This window comes from Suncus etruscus, chromosome 2, assembly GCF_024139225.1.
Source record: "Suncus etruscus isolate mSunEtr1 chromosome 2, mSunEtr1.pri.cur, whole genome shotgun sequence".
NCBI lineage: Eukaryota > Metazoa > Chordata > Mammalia > Eulipotyphla > Soricidae > Suncus > Suncus etruscus.
The window spans coordinates 70175599-70193473 of NC_064849.1; the positions used below are offsets into that span (position 1 = coordinate 70175599).

The following is a 17875-nucleotide window of genomic DNA, read 5'->3' on the forward strand; positions in this document are numbered from 1 at the left end:
GGAAGATCCTACCACTGCTCTGGCATAGACCTACTCAACAGAGACTTCCCTTTAACACACAGAGGACTTAACAACAACCACCGGCTTTCAGGAATGAGCTCTCTGCATCACCCTCTCATTGTGAGTGAAACTAAAGGGTGCTCCGCATCATCCTGACTTTTATATAGGTTATGGACATATTCCAAGATCCTTGGCTACAGAAACCTGACACCAACAACAGTGACTGTGTGAAAAATAAAAGTGTATTGGCACTACAGACAATGACTTGGGTTGGACTACCTAATATGCCTGGAGCCTAGAGTTGGTCTTATGCCAGAAAACTTCAGGGGTAAGGTCTCCTTGTATTTAGGCCAAGGCTTTTCCTTTCCATATCCCCTATATTTTGCTGGGCATATGCAAACTATTTCCACACTAACACTGTCTTTGCTGTGCTCCTTTGACTCATCCTTAATGAAATAATGTATTATGATCAGTTGTGTCAACAATACTATAGCTTTTAATGTTAAAGGAGTTGCATAAATTTTGTGGTTTTGGATTACTTTGTGTACTGCTAAGAAATGTTATAATGTACTATAATCTGGGGGCTCTAGGGACGAAGTAAATGTGCATGTATTTTGTTTTATTTTTCTTAATGTTTTTTGGCTAACAATTCAAAATTAAGGTGTCAGTGAGAGGATTTCTTTGAGAAAAGTAAAAGATCAGATCAATGTTAACTAAACCAAACATTGCTTAATGCAGCACTATGTAAAATGATAAAAATAATATAAAATGTATATGCTCATTAATATTTGTCATTATTACATATACTTTTTTAAAATACTATGTGTGGGTTTAAAATGATAGCTGAGTATAGTACATAAAATATAACATTGAAATTATCCTCTTTTTTCTTTTCTTTTCACCTTCCCTCCCCTCCTTTGTACCTTCCTTATTCTCTTATTTTCTTCTTCCCATTTAGCCCTCCATTGATATGGACTTGGAAGTAGAAAAAGAAGAATTTTTATTCTAATTGGCAAACTTGTATAATTTGAAATATAGAAGATAAAGCTTAAGTAAAATTCTGAGTAGAAAAGTCATCCGTTATAGAGACATAAGCTTGACACAAACATTGGCTTTGACAAGACATCTATGGTCATGTTCTCTTTAGTGTTTTATTTTCTGTACTAGAAACTTAAGTCCTTTGGGTCAGAGATACATGCAACTCTCAATAAAACAGTGCTCATAACTTTTGCAACTACTACACCTTGTTTCTTTTTTGTTCTATACATTTTCCCTTCCACATCACATTATCATCACAATATTCCCATATTTCTAATTCATCATTTCTGACAAAGGTAGTGATTCATTTTTTTTAATGATTCCCTTTGTGATTTGTCTGTGAATTCAGAATCTCTAATTCCCTAAACACCAAAATCTCCTAATGATGGCCAGTATAACCAGGGAATTACATTGAGCTAATTTATCTTCCTGAATGTATACTCTTTAAGATGTATATATACATCAGTGTGTCAAGTACCTGTGATTGTAGAACGAAGAATTTGTATATCACAAGTGAGGTATAAATTTGACCCAAATTTTATTATACTAAAAGCCATTCTTCATGATTTTGTTACTTGTACGTTTCAAGGTCATTATTTAATAGTAACTGTGGTAGTTTTTAGTAGCACATAATTCTGTATATATTACATTTAGTATATATAAAACAGTGCATTTAAAGGACTTTAAGGAATATAGTATAAGTAAAAAGTGTTTGGAATTTATTGGAAGTAAATTACTCTATATTTTTATGTCCATATATGTTAGCAGTAAGTGTTCATTATTTTTATAACCAAAAAAGCATCATGTGAAAATTTAACTAGTAAAATCAATCCATTGCTAAATATTGTTCGTTTTGTTGTGTTGGGTTTATACCTGTTATTGCTCAGGACTTATTCCTGGAGGGTACTATGCAGGGTATCAGAGGACCATGAAGAGCTTGATCAAGTAATATAACCCAGGCTGGCTTGTGTAAGGCAGGCACACTACCTGCTGTACTATATTCCAGCCCCCAAACCTGAGGGTTTTTATATTAAATTTAAACAACTGTTACTCGTAAAATAAAGCACGTGGCTTATATTTAATATTTTACCTTACTTTTAGTAAATAAAATGAGCAATTACTAAGATATAGACAAAATAAAATATTAAAATGTTTCACATGATGAAGTTATCTGATGACCTGTGTATATTGCAATAATAAATTTACAGAATATTAATCTTTTTATCAGATCTATAAACTTATTGAGAAAATTAAAATCCAAAGTCTGTATTTTTAAAGTCACTAAGTATTTTGGCTTTTTAATTGTAGCATTTCTGCTTATGTATGTTATATAACTTTTGACATATTAATATTTTTCTCTTTAGTTTGTAATATGTTTTTCAGGTTAATACTCTTTCAAATATTTTAAAAATATTTAAATTTGTTTTCTTTTTCTTTTTCATAATTTCTTCAAATCTTTATTAGAGTGACCTCTGAGTTTAATGACTTAGAGGAAATACATTATAATATGAGAAAATTTTTTCACTTTCTATACTTCAATTTTTGGTTTGTTTGGGAGCTACTCCTACTGGCACTCAGGTCTTACTCCTGGCTCTACATTAGAGATTACTTCTGGTGTGGCTCAAGGGACCATGTAGGGTGCCAGGGTAGAATCTATGTCAATTATGTGTAAGGCAAGAATCTTACACACTGTAATATATAACCTGCCCTTATACTTTAAATTTTACATATTACTTCTTTGAAATACTGTGTTGTAGATCTGAGTTGCAGAATTGTAGTTAAGCCTTCATGGTTCTTGATGAACTATTTTCAGTTTTATTCTGTAGAGTAGTACTTATCAGTCATTGTCAGATAAACACATACTTCCTGAATTGCTGTAGTTTATATCTCAGAAAAATGATTTTTAACCAAGCTTGATAGGATAATCAAAAGCAGGAGTTCAAGTTAATATATAATTTCATTTAGATAATTAAATGTACCTGTATGTCCACAGTTTTGACTTAGAATGATAAACATGCTATAGACAATAATACTTTGGATAGACATGTTGGAGTACAAATTTGGGGGGAATTAACTATAGAAATAAGGTCAAAGTAGAATGGGATCTTTCTTTTAAGCATCTGCACAGGGAACATGCCCTTAAGTGTTATCCTGATGGAAATAGCAGCCTACTCATAACATTGATGGCCATTAATAAAATATATTTACATTATTTATTACACTAACATTTGAACTTACATATTTTATTATTCTTGAGATTGTACACATTAAAATGAGGAAAGAACAAAAAGACTGACTGATGGAAGAAAGAGATGTGTCCAAATACCAGGCTACTTTTTGCCCTCCTATGATCTCTATTCCCTTTCACAACCACCCACACACACTCTTCAAATGTTGGCTACCTCAGACTTTTCTGAAGGTTTGAGTTTTTTGAAGAATCAATTAAGATGCATCCTAGAAAAAACATAATTATGCTTTAAAATAAGAAATTTCTTGCATTGTGGAAAATATCTCATGATTTCTATTTATTAATGCTTATTCCTAATATTTTAATTTAATCTAGGTAGAGCCAGATCAAATGGATGAAAACCATACAGAAGTGAGAGAATTTGTTCTGGCAGGCTTCTCACAGTCACCATCAATTGAGGCAGGGCTATTTGCTTTATTCCTTTTCTTCTATGTGTCCACTTGGTTAGGCAATGTTCTGATTATGGTCACAGTGGCCTCTGATAGACATCTGAATTCATCCCCTATGTATTTTCTTCTTGGCAACCTTTCTTTCCTGGATCTATGTTATTCAACAGTAACTACCCCAAAGCTTCTGGTTGACTTTCTCAATGATGCAAAGCTCATTCCTTATGACCAGTGCATAGTGCAGCTCTTTTTCCTGCATCTTGTAGGAGCAGCTGAGATGTTCCTGCTCACAATAATGGCCTATGATCGTTATGTTGCAATTTGTCGTCCCCTACACTACACCACTATCATGAGTCGGGGATTATGCTGTATGTTGGTAGCTGCCTCTTGGATGGGAGGATTTGTGCATTCTACTGTCCAGACTATCCTCACCATTCGCCTGCCCTTCTGTGGACCAAACCATGTGGACAACTTCTTCTGTGATGTTCCTCCTGTCATCAAACTTGCTTGTGCAGACACATTTGTCATTGAATTGCTTATGGTATCTAACAGCGGGCTGATTTCTACCACCTCCTTTGTGGTGCTAATTTCTTCCTACACTACTATTCTAGTCCGAATTCGCTCCAAGAAAGGGAGACGAAAAGCACTTTCTACTTGCGGATCACATCTCATGGTGGTAACATTATTTTTTGGACCCTGTATTTTCATATATGCTCGTCCCTTTTCCTCTTTTTCTGTGGACAAATTGGTGTCTGTACTCTATAATGTTATCACGCCCATGCTTAATCCTCTCATCTACACTCTTCGGAACAAAGAAGTCAAATCAGCCATGAGAAAGCTATGGAATAGAAGTCGATTTATAAGAAAAACTGAAGAAATAAGTTGAAGTGAGCTTTGGAGAAAAGAGAATTTGAAACTTTAATGACCTTTTATATAATGGTTGAATTATTTTATTATAATTAATCTTATTGCACTATGATTATATTCCTAGTTATAGCTTTAATTTTACTGCACTCTGATTATAATTCTAGTTAAAGCTTTATTTTTATTTAACCCAGACATCTCCATTCATACTGTCTTTGTTATGCTTCCTCCTTTTTTGTAACAAGTTTCTATTGTGTTTTTCCCCAATAAACTTGATTTCTTGCATTCTAAATATCCACTTGTCAAATTACATTAAATATATTTTTCATATTATACTTACATAATCAAATCACACTTTTGGAACTCAATATTTTGTTATTAATCTTGTTACAAGTTTTATTTTTAATTTTCTTATTCTAACTAAATGGCTAAAATAGATTAAATATGAATCTATAATATGCATATATAATTTCCTTTTAAGAATATTTAAATAGGGACTGGCGTGGTAGGACACAGGCTGACTCAGGACGAACTTCGGTTTTATCCCCGGTGTCCCATATGGTCCCCCAAGTCAGGAGTGAACCTGAGTGTCACCGGGTGTAACCCAAAAACCAAAAAATATTGTATTAAATATTACTGTTCAGCCTTATCACGTCACCAGAATGGTTTCATGTAGAGATATAATTAAAAGAAAAAGTTCCTAATAGTATAGGTTCAAATACCCCTAATTGAATTACAAGTCAATGATTTTATAAAATAATTGAAATTATTGCATTATAATTTTCTTAACAGAAGAACATACAAAATGATATCAATTTCTCTTTACTTTAGTTATTACAGTATCTCCTTTGGTGCCTTTCTCATAAGCATATTTTCAAATTATTTGTTAAATGACAAAAATGATATACGCAGTGAACTTCTAAATTGTATGGCCTAATTAGAAAGAATTCAGGACACTAATGACTTGTTTTGAACTAAAGACTATACAGAAATAAGGTCAGAGGGACAAGGATGTTTTTCAAGAGGAAGAGTGCATACATTGATTGTGGCACCATATGACACCAACTACTTCAATAGTGCTTAATGTGATTTTCACACAATAGAAATAAATCTTAAACACATAAAACATTTTTATTTATTGAAAATAGTTTATAATATTGGGCCATTATCATCCAAAACCTTCAATGACATTTGCTATCCTTGGAGATATATTTACTAAATATCGGCTGGTAGACTCCTCACTGATATTTTTATATTCAATGTTAATGTTAATGAATGAGAGAAGTAGAATGCCTGTCTTGAATAAGGCAGGGGTGGGAGAGAAGGGAGATAGGGGGCTTTGTTTGTGGGAATGTTGCTCTGGTGAAGGGGAGTGTTCTGTTTATGACTGGAACCCAACTATAATCATGCTTGTAATCATAGTGCTTAAATAAAGGTATTATTTAAAAAAATTAAGCCTGAAATTTAAAGCTATTCTGTGAATATCATATAATATATAATGATTCAATGATAAATTGTAATCAATTAATAATATCAAATATAGTATAAATCTAAAATAAAAGTGGGCTATAAAATACTCATTTTATAACTTCAGTGTAGATAGAAACAACACTGGCAACTAATTTGAACAATATAGAAGCCAAGATTGGATTGAAAACTAAAGTTTTTATTTTATAATTTTTACAATTGCAACATTATTTTAAATGCCTAAATGTAATAAATTAGAAATTTAATAACAATATGTTAAATAAACAAAGGAAGCTTCTATATTTTCTCAAACAATGTATACTGAATATACATCATAGATCATAGATCATAGAAAGAGTTTCATAGACAATCTCCCATGTTGGAAATATATCAATGGGACGGTAGGGATATCAATACCCAGCAGTGCTCAAGGATTACACACCTGGCTTGTACTCAGAGATCTCTCCTAGCATATGGATATGACACTCAAGACACCATATGCACTATGATTTCTCCAACCCATACAATTTTCACTGAGTTATAGGGAATACTTTAAGAGGTATTATAGAACCCAGAATTAACCAATCTTTGAAATAATTTATTTCACCATTAGTTCAAGCAACATAAAATTTTTCAATATTGAGCAGATGATAAATCCAATTAATAAAATAGAGTCAAAATAAAATCTATGAGTCATGTGACTTTATTATTGATTTGATTGGTTAATCAACTAATTCTATATTTAGTTCACAAATCAATATTAACAACAGGTAATTGAAGGTCAAAATTCAATACAGTTATGACAACTAATTATAAAGAAGTAATGCAGTTGATTTTTCACTAGATATCAATATTTGTATATTGATATCTATTACATATATTATGTATTGAATATATATTCACATATTGCTTTTAAATATTTTTCACAGATCAATGGTACATGAAAAAAGCAATATTTAAGAATGTCTTTAATGGTATTAGAGGTAATAAAATAAATATATAAATGTTATTAGTTAAAAATATTCATTGATAAATAATATATGCATTATTCATTATTATCTATTTCTATCCTCCCTTTTTGGGTTCTTGCTGTAATTAGGCAGTACACATTTATTTTCAGTGGGTGAAAAACTGGTTGTGATGATTGTCAGGAATTTCACACTGAGTTGTAGTGTTTATACGTATGCTCTCTAGAACTCACAAAACCGGCCACAATGCTCATATACTCTTGGTTGTGGTATGATGGATTATAGTCCATCTGTGTGGTGTCAATATGAAATATTAGTGTTATTGGGATTGTGCTTGCAACATGTGAACAATGATAGGCTGGAGCTCAAGGACAAGGCAGGTGCTTAGCCAAAAAACTCAAAATTATTATTATTTTCACTGCTGAAATATTAGTATTTTTATCATGAAAATAGCAGATAGGTAAAAATAAATTAAAAACCAAGAACACTTTAAATGTTGTTTTGGAAGGTCAGACAGAGTAATTAGACATAAAAAAAGAAATAAAACTGGATATGAATTTTTTGCTTATTTGTTTTTGGGTTACACTGGCGGCGCTCAGGGGTTTACTCTTTGCTTTGTGCTCAGAAATCGCTCCTGGCAGGCATAAGGGACCATATGCCAGGATTCAAACCACCATCCGTCCTGGTTGACTGCATGGATAAAAGTTCAGGTCAAAACTAGGACACAGAGATTGTATAGCCTGTCATTCTTACCCCTAAATACACCAGCAATATCATATGGTACCATTCCCTTTTGCATAGGTATACAGAAAAGGGGAAATCTTATGTATAGAAACAAGATCTTATATACTAGGGATAAAACCCCTAAATTTTATAATACAGGGACATCTTCCTGAACATTTGTCATGGGGACTAGATTAACACTCCATGTGCTTGGACAGATAGCGTCCAACCCTGAACCCCAGATAGAACCAACACACTTCCCTGCATAGCACTAGGAATCAAACTCCCTCCGTGGTGTTACTAATACCTCTCTGGCACCAACTTGCACCAGGCTGATACAACATCCTGATGATGAGGAAACAGCAATAATCTGATCTAAGAGCAGATTGCTCTACCTCATCACCTAATGGTAAGATGAAATCAGAAGACACTCCATCCTTTGATCTGTGCAAAAACCAAAATCACTAACTCTAGAAGACAGACTTTGACAGCCACAACTGAGAACTTTTCCTGGGACCAAAAAGAAAGACCCTAGCCTAGGCTTCAGCCTAGGATTTGTACAATAACCAAGATCTCTAAGTCCAGAGGTCTGACTTTGACAACCACAACTGAGCAGAAGTTCTGGAACCATAAATAAAGAGTCTATCCTAGGTTTTGTCCTAAGATCTGTGCAAAAAACCAAGATCACTAATTACAGAAGACTGACTATAATAACCCAGATGGAACAGAACTTCTAGAACCATAAAGAAAAACTATATCCTAGATTTCGACCTATGACCTGTGAAAATACCAGGATCTCTAATTACAGAGGACTGATTTTTGTCTACCACAACTGAGCAGAACGCTTTCTGGCACCATAAAAAGATCTTGGGGTTAGATTATGAGCATGTCTCGAGCCTGTAGCTATTCCCATGGCAATATACTTCAAGGGTGGACAAACCCTGTATTTCTTAGGTCAAAGGAATTCCCTTTCTAATTTCCCCAATACTTACTATGCCTATGCAAAAACAAACAAACAACCCAAACTAAAGACAAACAACCAAACAAATCACAAAAGCTTGCCACACCAGCCCTTCTTCCTTCCTTCCTTGCTTCCTTGCTTCCTTGCTTCCTTGCTTCCTTGCTTCCTTGCTTCCTTGCTTCCTTGCTTCCTTCCTTCCTTCCTTCCTTCCTTCCTTCCTTCCTTCCTTCCTTCCTTCCTTCCTTCCTTCCTTCCTTCCTTCTTCCTCCCTCCCTCCCTCTTTCTTTCTTTCTCTCTCTTTTTCTTCTCTCTCTCTCTTTCTCTCTCTTTCTTCTTTTTCTTTCTTCTTTCTTTCTTTCTTTTTTCTTTCTTTCTTTCTTTCTTTCTTTCTTTTTTCTTTCTTACTTTCTTTCTTTCCTTTCATTCTTCTTTCTTTCTTCTTTCTTTCTTTTTCTTTCTTTCTTCTTTCTTTCTTTCTTTCTTTCTTTCTTTTCTTTCTTTCTTTCCTTTCTTCTTTTTCTTTCTTCTTTCTTTCTTTTTTTTTCTTTCTTTCTTTCTTTCTTTTTTCTTTCTTTCTTTCTTTCTTTCTTTCTTTTCTTTCTTTCTTTCTTTCTTTCTTTCTTTCTTTCTTTCTTCTTTCTTTTTTCTTTCTTTCTTTTCTTTCTTTCTTTCTTTCTTTCTTTCTTTCTTTCTTTCTTTCTTTCTTTCTTTCTTTCTTTCTTTCTTCTTCTTTCTTTCTTTCTTTCTTTCATTCTTTTTTCTTTTTCTTTCTTTCTTTCTTTCTTTCTTTCTTTCTTTCTTTCTTCTTTCATTCTTTTTTCTTTTTCTTTCTTTCTTTCTTTCTTTCTTTCTTCTTTCATTCTTTTTTCTTTTTTCTTTCTTTCTTTCTTTCTTTCTTTCTTTCTTTCTTTCTTTCTTTCTTTCTTTCTTTCTTTCTTTCTTTCTTTCTTTCTTTCTTTCTTTCTTTCTTTCTTTCTTTCTTTCTTTCTTTCTTTCTTTCTTTTTTCGTTTTTTTGTTGCTGATGTGTTTTTGTCACTGCTTGTTTTATTTTGTTTTTCCCTTTTTCCCTTTCTTCTTTCAAATTGGTATTTATAGCTTCTATACAGACTTTTCTCAGCTTTCTTGTGTGTGTGTGTGTGTGTGTGTGTGTGTGTGTATTTGTTTCCCCCAACAGAACCACATAACTTGAATCATCTTGTTTTGCCTCATAAACCAAGGACAAAAAATGTGAATGGTACCAGGAGCAAACTGTCGCATGAACATTGAGTGGAAATAAAAATGATCAGACCTAAACACCAAACCTAAAGTCAACGACAACAGAATCAAGAGTCCCAATCTACAACAAGATATAAACAATCAGGACCTGTTACACTATAAGTTCAGGGGGCTTAGGAGATAGCGATGGGATTCATGCTGGGAACAGGGGTGGAGGGAAGACAACACTGGTGGTGATAATGACCTTAATTGACTGTCACTATGTCTTAAGTATAACTATGAAAAACTTGTAGTTCACATTGGTCACAATAAAAATTATTTTTTAAAAAATAAAATTAAAATGGATAAGAATTTGTTTGTTTATTTTTTTGGTTTACACTCGGTGCTGCTCAGGAGTTAATCCTGGCTCTGTGCTTAGAAATGGCTCCTGGCAGGCATGAGGAACCTTATGGGATGCCAGAATTTAAACCACAATCCATCCTGGTTGGCCATGTGCAAGGCAACTGTCCTACTGCTGTGCTATCTCTCTGACCTCTGGATAAGATTTAAAATGTGACTATATCAAAATAAAAAAATATATATTGCTGATGTAGAATAGTCACTCTATACCAATTGTTGCTGATGTGAATGTACACTATTTCTTGGATAAAAAACTGAACACTTCTAAACAATTCAAATTGAAGTTTCATAGACCCAGCAATTCTACTTCTTTCTCTTGAATGGCAATGCAGAACCATGAATTGAACTAAGAAATAAGGGCATATATGCATGTGATCCATTTTTTGAGCTACTCCCAGACCTATAAACTTATTTTTTATACTCAACATATAAATGATACCATAAAATGTCTTTCTTTTTCTCTTTTTTGGGGGTGTGGGAGCACAGTGGTGATGCTTAGTTTTTACTTGGCTTTATGTTAAGGGATCACTCATGGTGGGGGTCAGGAATCATATGGATCTGTCAAAGATTTTAACCAAGTTGACAAGGCAAGTATCCTACCTAGTGTTCTATCTCCTATGTCTCAGTAATAATTTTTCTGACTTATTTCACTTGCATAGTGCTTCAAGGTCAATTTATATTATGACAAACAGCATAGTTCCTTCTTTTTCAGAGATGAGTAATATTCCACTGAATGTGTTTTGTTGGATTAACCAGTTTCTATCCTATTTGGAATAAGCTTGTCACTCATTGGATGGAAGCAACTTTGATTGAAGCACCTTTTATATTGGTGCCTTTAGACCACCTGTTCTCTGGTTGTAGTCTTTGAGTTCCTAATAAAGCCCATAGTCTCAGGGAGAAGCTTCTTGCAGTTTTGAGATTTCACTGCAAGTATTCTTGCTCACTAGCCCTAAAACCAGCAAGCAGAAAGTGCAGTAGTGGAAAAATGAAAATACAATAGTTATATTGTCTTTTTTTTATAAATATGAAGTAAAACTACACTATGATACATTTCTTGAATTTTCCTGATGATGATAGAACATCTATTCATGAATTTGTTGGCCCTTTATTTCTTCTTTGGAAAACATCTCTTTGGTTTCTCTTTCTATTTTTATTTTGTTTTTTGGGTCACACATGGTGATGCTCAGGGGTTACCCTTGCTATGCACTCAGAAATCGCTCCTGGCATGGGGACCATATGGGATGCGGTGGAGGGGATTGAACCACACCTGTCTTAGGTCAGTCCCATGAAAGGCAAACGCCCTACTGCTTGTGGCACCACTTCGACCCCTCTCTATTTTAAACCATATTGTTTTTGCTGTTAAGTGTGTTATTTATATACTTAAAGTGTTAACTTTTTATTTTAATGAAAATGTTTTTGTGTGATGTTTTAAAAACATTCCAATCTAGGCAGTAAGAAAAGAAAAATAAATAAAAATATTACTGGGACTGGAGAAACAGTATTTTTTTCCTACCCCAATGTTGTCTCATCCCCCCATTCTTCCCAGGTAACTTGATCTTACCTGCAAGACCCCACCATTCCTGGGAGGAGTCTTGGAAAGGTTAGATAAGGCTTTGACCAGAGAGGATTAAGGCTTTTTGGTCTTTGGCCAGGATGGAGAGGAATTGGCATTTACCTGGATGGAGAACTATGGCTGAGGGAGAAGTGAGAATGCAGGGCTGAATGCATAAATGGTTAGCAGCCACATCTGTTGGCCAGGGCAATAAAGATGTTATCTCTCTGGAAGCCTGCCTGTGAGTGAGTTCAATACCCATCACTTTCCTGGACCCAGACCCACCAGTTAATGGGGGATGGAGCCACCGTGGCCAGGGCCTAAGAACAAAGACCCCCATCCACCATCCAAGGACATCTTAAGGGCTGTTTTGCAACACCCCAAGACACGTGAAAGTGGAGAAACAGTATTGAATTAAGGAACTTACCTTGTATATAGTAGACTACAGTTAGATTCCTGGTAGTCCATATGTACTCTTTTATCTAGGAGTGACCCTGAGCACTACCTGGTCTACTAATATAACCTTCCCCAAATAAATTAATTTAAAAATATAAGAGCAATAAATGTTGGAACCAGGGATACACTCTCACTTAAAAATCACATGAATAAATCAGAAGAGTACATAAATTATATTGTTATTTATTTAAATTTAAGGACCATACTTCCCTTTTATCGATGATGATGTTCCAATTATTGGAAATCTCATCCATCTACTTAAGTAATTAAATCATTACATCATTTTCTCCTTTAGGTCTTTCAGAATCACATACAAGAATCTTGAATTCAATAAATATTTTTAGTAGATGCCATTTTTTCTTTGTTTTGTTTAGTTTTTGTTACACCTGGCAGTGCTCAGGGTTTATTCATGGTTCTACTCTTCTCCCTGCTGAGGGATCATTCTTGGCAGTTTCTGGGGACCCCAAGTTGTGCAAAGGATCAAACTTAGGCCAACCACATTGACAAATACCCTAACCATTGTGCAATCTGCTCAGCCCACAAATTTTTGGGGGTTGTTTTTATTTGATCATTTGTTTCTGGACACAGCCAGTAGCATTCAGGGGATACTCCTAGCTCTGCTCTCAGAAATTACTCCTGACATGCTAAGGGAGCAAACGGGATGCTGGAGATCAAACCCAGGTTTGCTGCATGCAAGACAAATGCCCTACCAACTGTGCTATTGCTCCATCCCTAACACAAGCTTAACTTTTGCTTATGATTGTTATTTTGGGATTTAAAGATATTTAAAAACTAAGATAAATATCTTCATCTGTGGCATTCAAATGGAAGCATAGAAGATGACTCCAAAGCAGACAGGACTAAATAGGATTCAGTATCTAAAAGCTATAAAAAATGAAAATGTATAGGGATGGAGAGATAATCCAGAGATTAAAACATGTGCTCTTTATGCAGACAACAATAATTCAATCCCTGGTATCACATATGATCCCTGACACTGAGCCAGGAATAAACTAGCATAGTCAGGTGTGGTGCTAAAAAAAGCAAAACTGCTAATGTGCCCATCAATTTATGCAGTACATCATGAAATATGTTAAGTATAAGATACTAACTTTCCGAGTTAAAACTGATTTCCATTGTTGATTATCACTGGCATAACATTCCTTATTAAATTTAAATTGTTAATGCTTATACATTCCAATAGGAGAAATTACTTTTTAAGTCAATGAATATTCTCTGTGACAATCATTTCATGCCTTAAAATTTAATTGGTAACCATTGCTGTGTTTGATTATGCTTAGAAAACAAAACTGATTTTTAAGTAAAAAGATTAGATTAAATGTATTTGTAAGAGAAATTTTAAAAGAGAAAGAAAATTTCAGCATACATTCCAAAATATGTATGTGGATTTGAACATAAATAATTGCTCGCAAAATCCCTATCTCTCTGTAATAAAACATTAAGTTACTAAATTTTTAAAATAAGATCACATTGAAGAAACAAGATCTCTTGAATGGAACAGAATAGGCTTTCTACTGTATTTGTTGAAAACCCATACATCGGTTTTTCAGTTTTCTCATAGCTGTTTTCATTTCCTTATTTCTCAATGTGTAGATAAGGGGGTTTAAGAGTGGAGTAAAAATGGTGTAAAACACTGAAAGGAGCTTATCCACAGAGAAACGACTGAAAGGCCACACATAAATGAAAATACAGGGTCCAAAAAAGAGTGTGACTACCATGATATGTGCAGAGCAAGTAGAGAGTGCTTTGGAGACACCACCAGCAGCATTCTTTCGGACAGTGGTGAGAATAACAGTGTAAGAGACCATGAGAAAAACAAAACAGCTCATGGAAAGCAACCCACTATCTGAAATCATAAGTATGCCCAATACATAGGTGTCCATGCAGGCAAGCTTAATCACAAGAGGAAGATCACAGAAGAAGCTGTTCACCTCATTGGGGCCACAGTAAGGTAAATTTACAGTAAATGCTATTTGACTGATGGAGTGAACAAATCCAATCAACCATGATACCAACACAAGTCCAATGCAAGTCTTCCAGCTCATCATGGTCATATAATGCAAGGGTTTGCATATGGCCACATATCTATCATATGCCATAGAAACTAGAAGTACCATTTCTGCCCCACCAACAAAGTGTAAAAAGAAGATCTGAGCCATGCATCCTCCAAAAGAAATGAGCTTCCTATCACTTAGAAAGTCTCTGATCATTTTTGGGGTGGCAAACGAGGCCAACCAGATGTCCAGGAAAGACAGATTTCCCAAAAGGAAGTACATAGGAGAGGAATGCAAGTAGGGATCAGAAATTACAGTGACTACAATGATGAGGTTACCTAGTACAATGGACACATAAATTCCAGAAAAGAATATGAAGAGAAAATTTTGAAGAGGCTGTGAAGTACAGAGTCCTTGTAATACAAATTCTGACACCAAGGTATAATTTTTCAGGTCCATTATCTTAGGTTTCAGATTTAGTCTGAAAAATAAAAAAAAAATATGCTTGAAAGTACCTGCAAACTGAAAGCACAAGAAATGGTCAAATATTATTAGAAAGTAGTTTTTTTTTTAATTTGCAAATAATAATTTAAAAGGTTGAGAATATGTGCCCCAGTGGTTTTGTTCCTGGAACTACTTGGTTCCATAAGCATTGTAGTGTACAGATTCTGGAGATCCTCCAGCACATTGGGTGTGGGCCTGAAGGCATCCAAGCTTCCTGAAGTTCATCCAAGTATCCCTAGATCCATAGGACATACACAAACAGCTTCACGTACTTTAACTTTTGCTTTGAATCTCTGCCTTTGCTGACTGGGAATAAAATGTAGGTTTCTAGAACTCCTGAGCATTACTTGGGGGCTCAACCCTCCAAAAAAATGATCATCCAAAATATATTATGTTTTACCTTAAAAAACAGCTTTTACCAATATGTATATTTATTTACCTTTTCCAGGTAAACAGGTACACTTGGACATTTTGAGTAATTTCAGTGTAGTTGGGAGTTGTGAAATGTTTTTCTCTTTACCATAGATTTTTTACAAGAAATATATAAAGTTAATTTAGTATGGCATATAAACCATAATTTCTAACTATAGAAATTAAATGTGAAATTTTTTTAGTAGTACTATTTCATCACCTGCGTCAGTGTTATAGAACAATGGAAAATTGCTTTAAGGAAAATAATGGAAATTGTTTTATTGTTTTTACATATACAGATTTATATGTAGATACATAGACTAGCTTTCAATATTAACCCATTATTAATATTGTTTAATAATTTTTAGTGAATTGCATTATTGGGCTATATGGGTATCATAAAATGCTATTTGTTATAGTCTCCAGTAATAATCTCAGAAAAAAAAATCTATCCAACCAGTATCAGAGTTACATTGTTTTAATCTAAGATGTTAGTATATGCCAAATGAAAAAATAGCTTTTATTTGCAGGTCATGAAATTTTTACATCACACTTAATGTTATCTTCAGTATTGCATTGTATAAGGTATTCTATCAAGTGTACATAATGTAAAATACGTTAGCATAAAATTCACCTAACTACTATAAATTTCAATTAATCTTTAGTAAGTTTACTGGGTGGCATGATGAGCTTTAAAATGCTGACTTTGAATGATGACACAAATATTTACATAGAAGACTCCACCAAAATATGTAAGAAGCAGTAATCTAAAGTGATAGGTTGTCAAGTTATAAAATGAATATATAAAATATGTTGCACTTCTATATGAAAACAATGATTCAGAAGAAAAAGTTTTAACCCATTTAAAATTGCATAAAACAGTGACACACCTAAAATTAATGTAATAAACATCATATGAGAGCTATAAGCCATTAATTAAAAGAAACAGAAGATACAAGAAAATTAAAAATAGCCCATGCTTATAGAGTAGAAGCAATAACTTGATAAAATGGCCATGTTACCCAAAGAAATATAGAAATTCAATGAAAACTCAATAAAAATTAGAAGGGCATTCTTGGAGAGTACAGAACAAATACAACTAACATTTGTATAGAAACACATAAATATCAATTGCTAAAACAATCCTAAGACAGGAGGAACCATGTTCCTACTTTAAATTATTCCATAAAGTTATGACAATAAAAACACTGTAGTATTAGAATAAAAACACAAATCTAGACCAATAGAATGGAATCGAAAGCCTAAAAGTAGTCTCAGTTATATGGACATAAATATGTTAGCTGTAGGCAGAAACAAAATCAGATCATGGCATACACAAAAGTTAATTCAAAGTGGATTAAAGACTTGTCACATCAAAATTCATAAAACATACCAAAGAAAACATGAATATAACCCTCTGATATTCGATTATAAACTATTGTAACCAATAAAAATAATGTTTAAAATGTTGGCTGTGGACTCGTCATAATTCCAATTTTTCCCCCAGGACTTCTCTTGAAGAGAAATCTCAAGTTTTCTTTTCATTTTTTTTCTTTTTTTTTGTTTTGTTGTTGCCTTTTTTTTTTTTCTTTTGGTGCCAGACCCACCCTCATTTAGGAGTTGCTCCTGGTTCTTTACTCAATCGCCCTTGGCAGGTCCTGGACCATATGGGAGTGTTCAGAATCGATCTGCCACATGCAAGGCGAACACTCTACCTATTGTCCTATCACTCTAGAGGGTTTTCTTTTACTTTTGCCACTTTTTGATGTGCTCTTTTTAATGCATTTAGTCATTCCAACTTTATCTATATAATGCCAAAAGTTTTTTCCATATCACTTAATTTATAAGCAATCAGCATAAAGGGAAATTAGTCAACTGACCTAGTTATTATTCAATTTCCCCAACAATAGCATTTTATATATTGTTTTTAGTCCATTTAGTTTCAGATTAAAAGCCAATGGTCTAATTTTTTTCTTTAGACACGACTTCTGAGAGTAAATTAGGATAGCTTTGAGTGAAAACTCAGAGTCCTAACAATTATATTCTATTCAAAATAATTTTTGAGGGGAACTGTTTTTCAATTGTACAAGTTTCTGATAAATTCAACAGTTGCTTAAAATGTGTTTTAGAAGTTGATTTGTATATAAAGATCCCACTATCAGTTTATAAAAATAAAAAATGTGTCTCATTTTATTGATGCTATTGTATAAAGTTTCTTATAAATTGTTAAGAAAATTTTCATGAACAATTTTGCAAAAGATGTAGAACTCTTCTTTTTTTATTTTTCTGCTTTTTTTTTCTTTTTTCTTTTTTTTTTTTTATTTTTCTTTTTTGTCCCCTCATTCACAGTACACTCCAGGCAAAGGGCCTGGGTTGAGGTGTATATGGGGTGCATTTACTGTATTTCCTCTTTCTATACAGTCAGTGTAAGGAACACAGCCTGTGGTAAGCATTGGGAGGCCTTATCTTTTCTTTTTGAAATTATATATATAAACCCTTCACCAGTTCAACATTCCCATCACCAATATCCCAAGTGTCCTTCCTCTCCACCCCACACTGGACTGTACTCTAGAAAGGCTTTCTAGAAGAACTCTTCTTTATATGAGTTATATATATATATATATATATGTTATATATATATGAATTATATGAGTTCTTTCTAGAAGA

The 17875-nt window shown here is 33.7% G+C and overlaps 2 protein-coding genes and 1 non-coding gene across 3 annotated transcripts; 1 reads left to right on the forward strand and 2 right to left on the reverse strand.

The window, feature by feature from the left end:
• Positions 1–3616: 3616 nt before the first annotated feature.
• LOC126001772 (olfactory receptor 4Q2) lies at positions 3617–4558 on the forward strand. Its single transcript, XM_049769006.1, has one exon. The coding sequence runs from the start codon at positions 3617–3619 to the stop codon at positions 4556–4558; it is 942 nt and encodes a 313-aa protein (XP_049624963.1).
• Positions 4559–13810: 9252 nt separating this feature from the next.
• On the reverse strand, positions 13811–14752 carry LOC126001773 (olfactory receptor 4K14). The gene has a single exon (XM_049769007.1). The coding sequence runs from the start codon at positions 14750–14752 to the stop codon at positions 13811–13813; it is 942 nt and encodes a 313-aa protein (XP_049624964.1).
• Positions 14753–17537: 2785 nt separating this feature from the next.
• On the reverse strand, positions 17538–17670 carry LOC126002541 (small nucleolar RNA SNORA51). Its single transcript, XR_007493230.1, has one exon. It is a non-coding gene; the product is annotated as a small nucleolar RNA SNORA51 (small nucleolar RNA).
• Positions 17671–17875: the final 205 nt, after the last annotated feature.

What these genes read in the sequence shown, in the direction of transcription:
- LOC126001772 (XM_049769006.1), top strand. Translation starts at nt 3,617, where the DNA reads ATGGATGAAAACCATACAGAAGTGAGAGAATTTGTTCTGGCAGGCTTC.
- LOC126001773 (XM_049769007.1), bottom strand. Translation starts at nt 14,752, where the DNA reads ATGGACCTGAAAAATTATACCTTGGTGTCAGAATTTGTATTACAAGGA.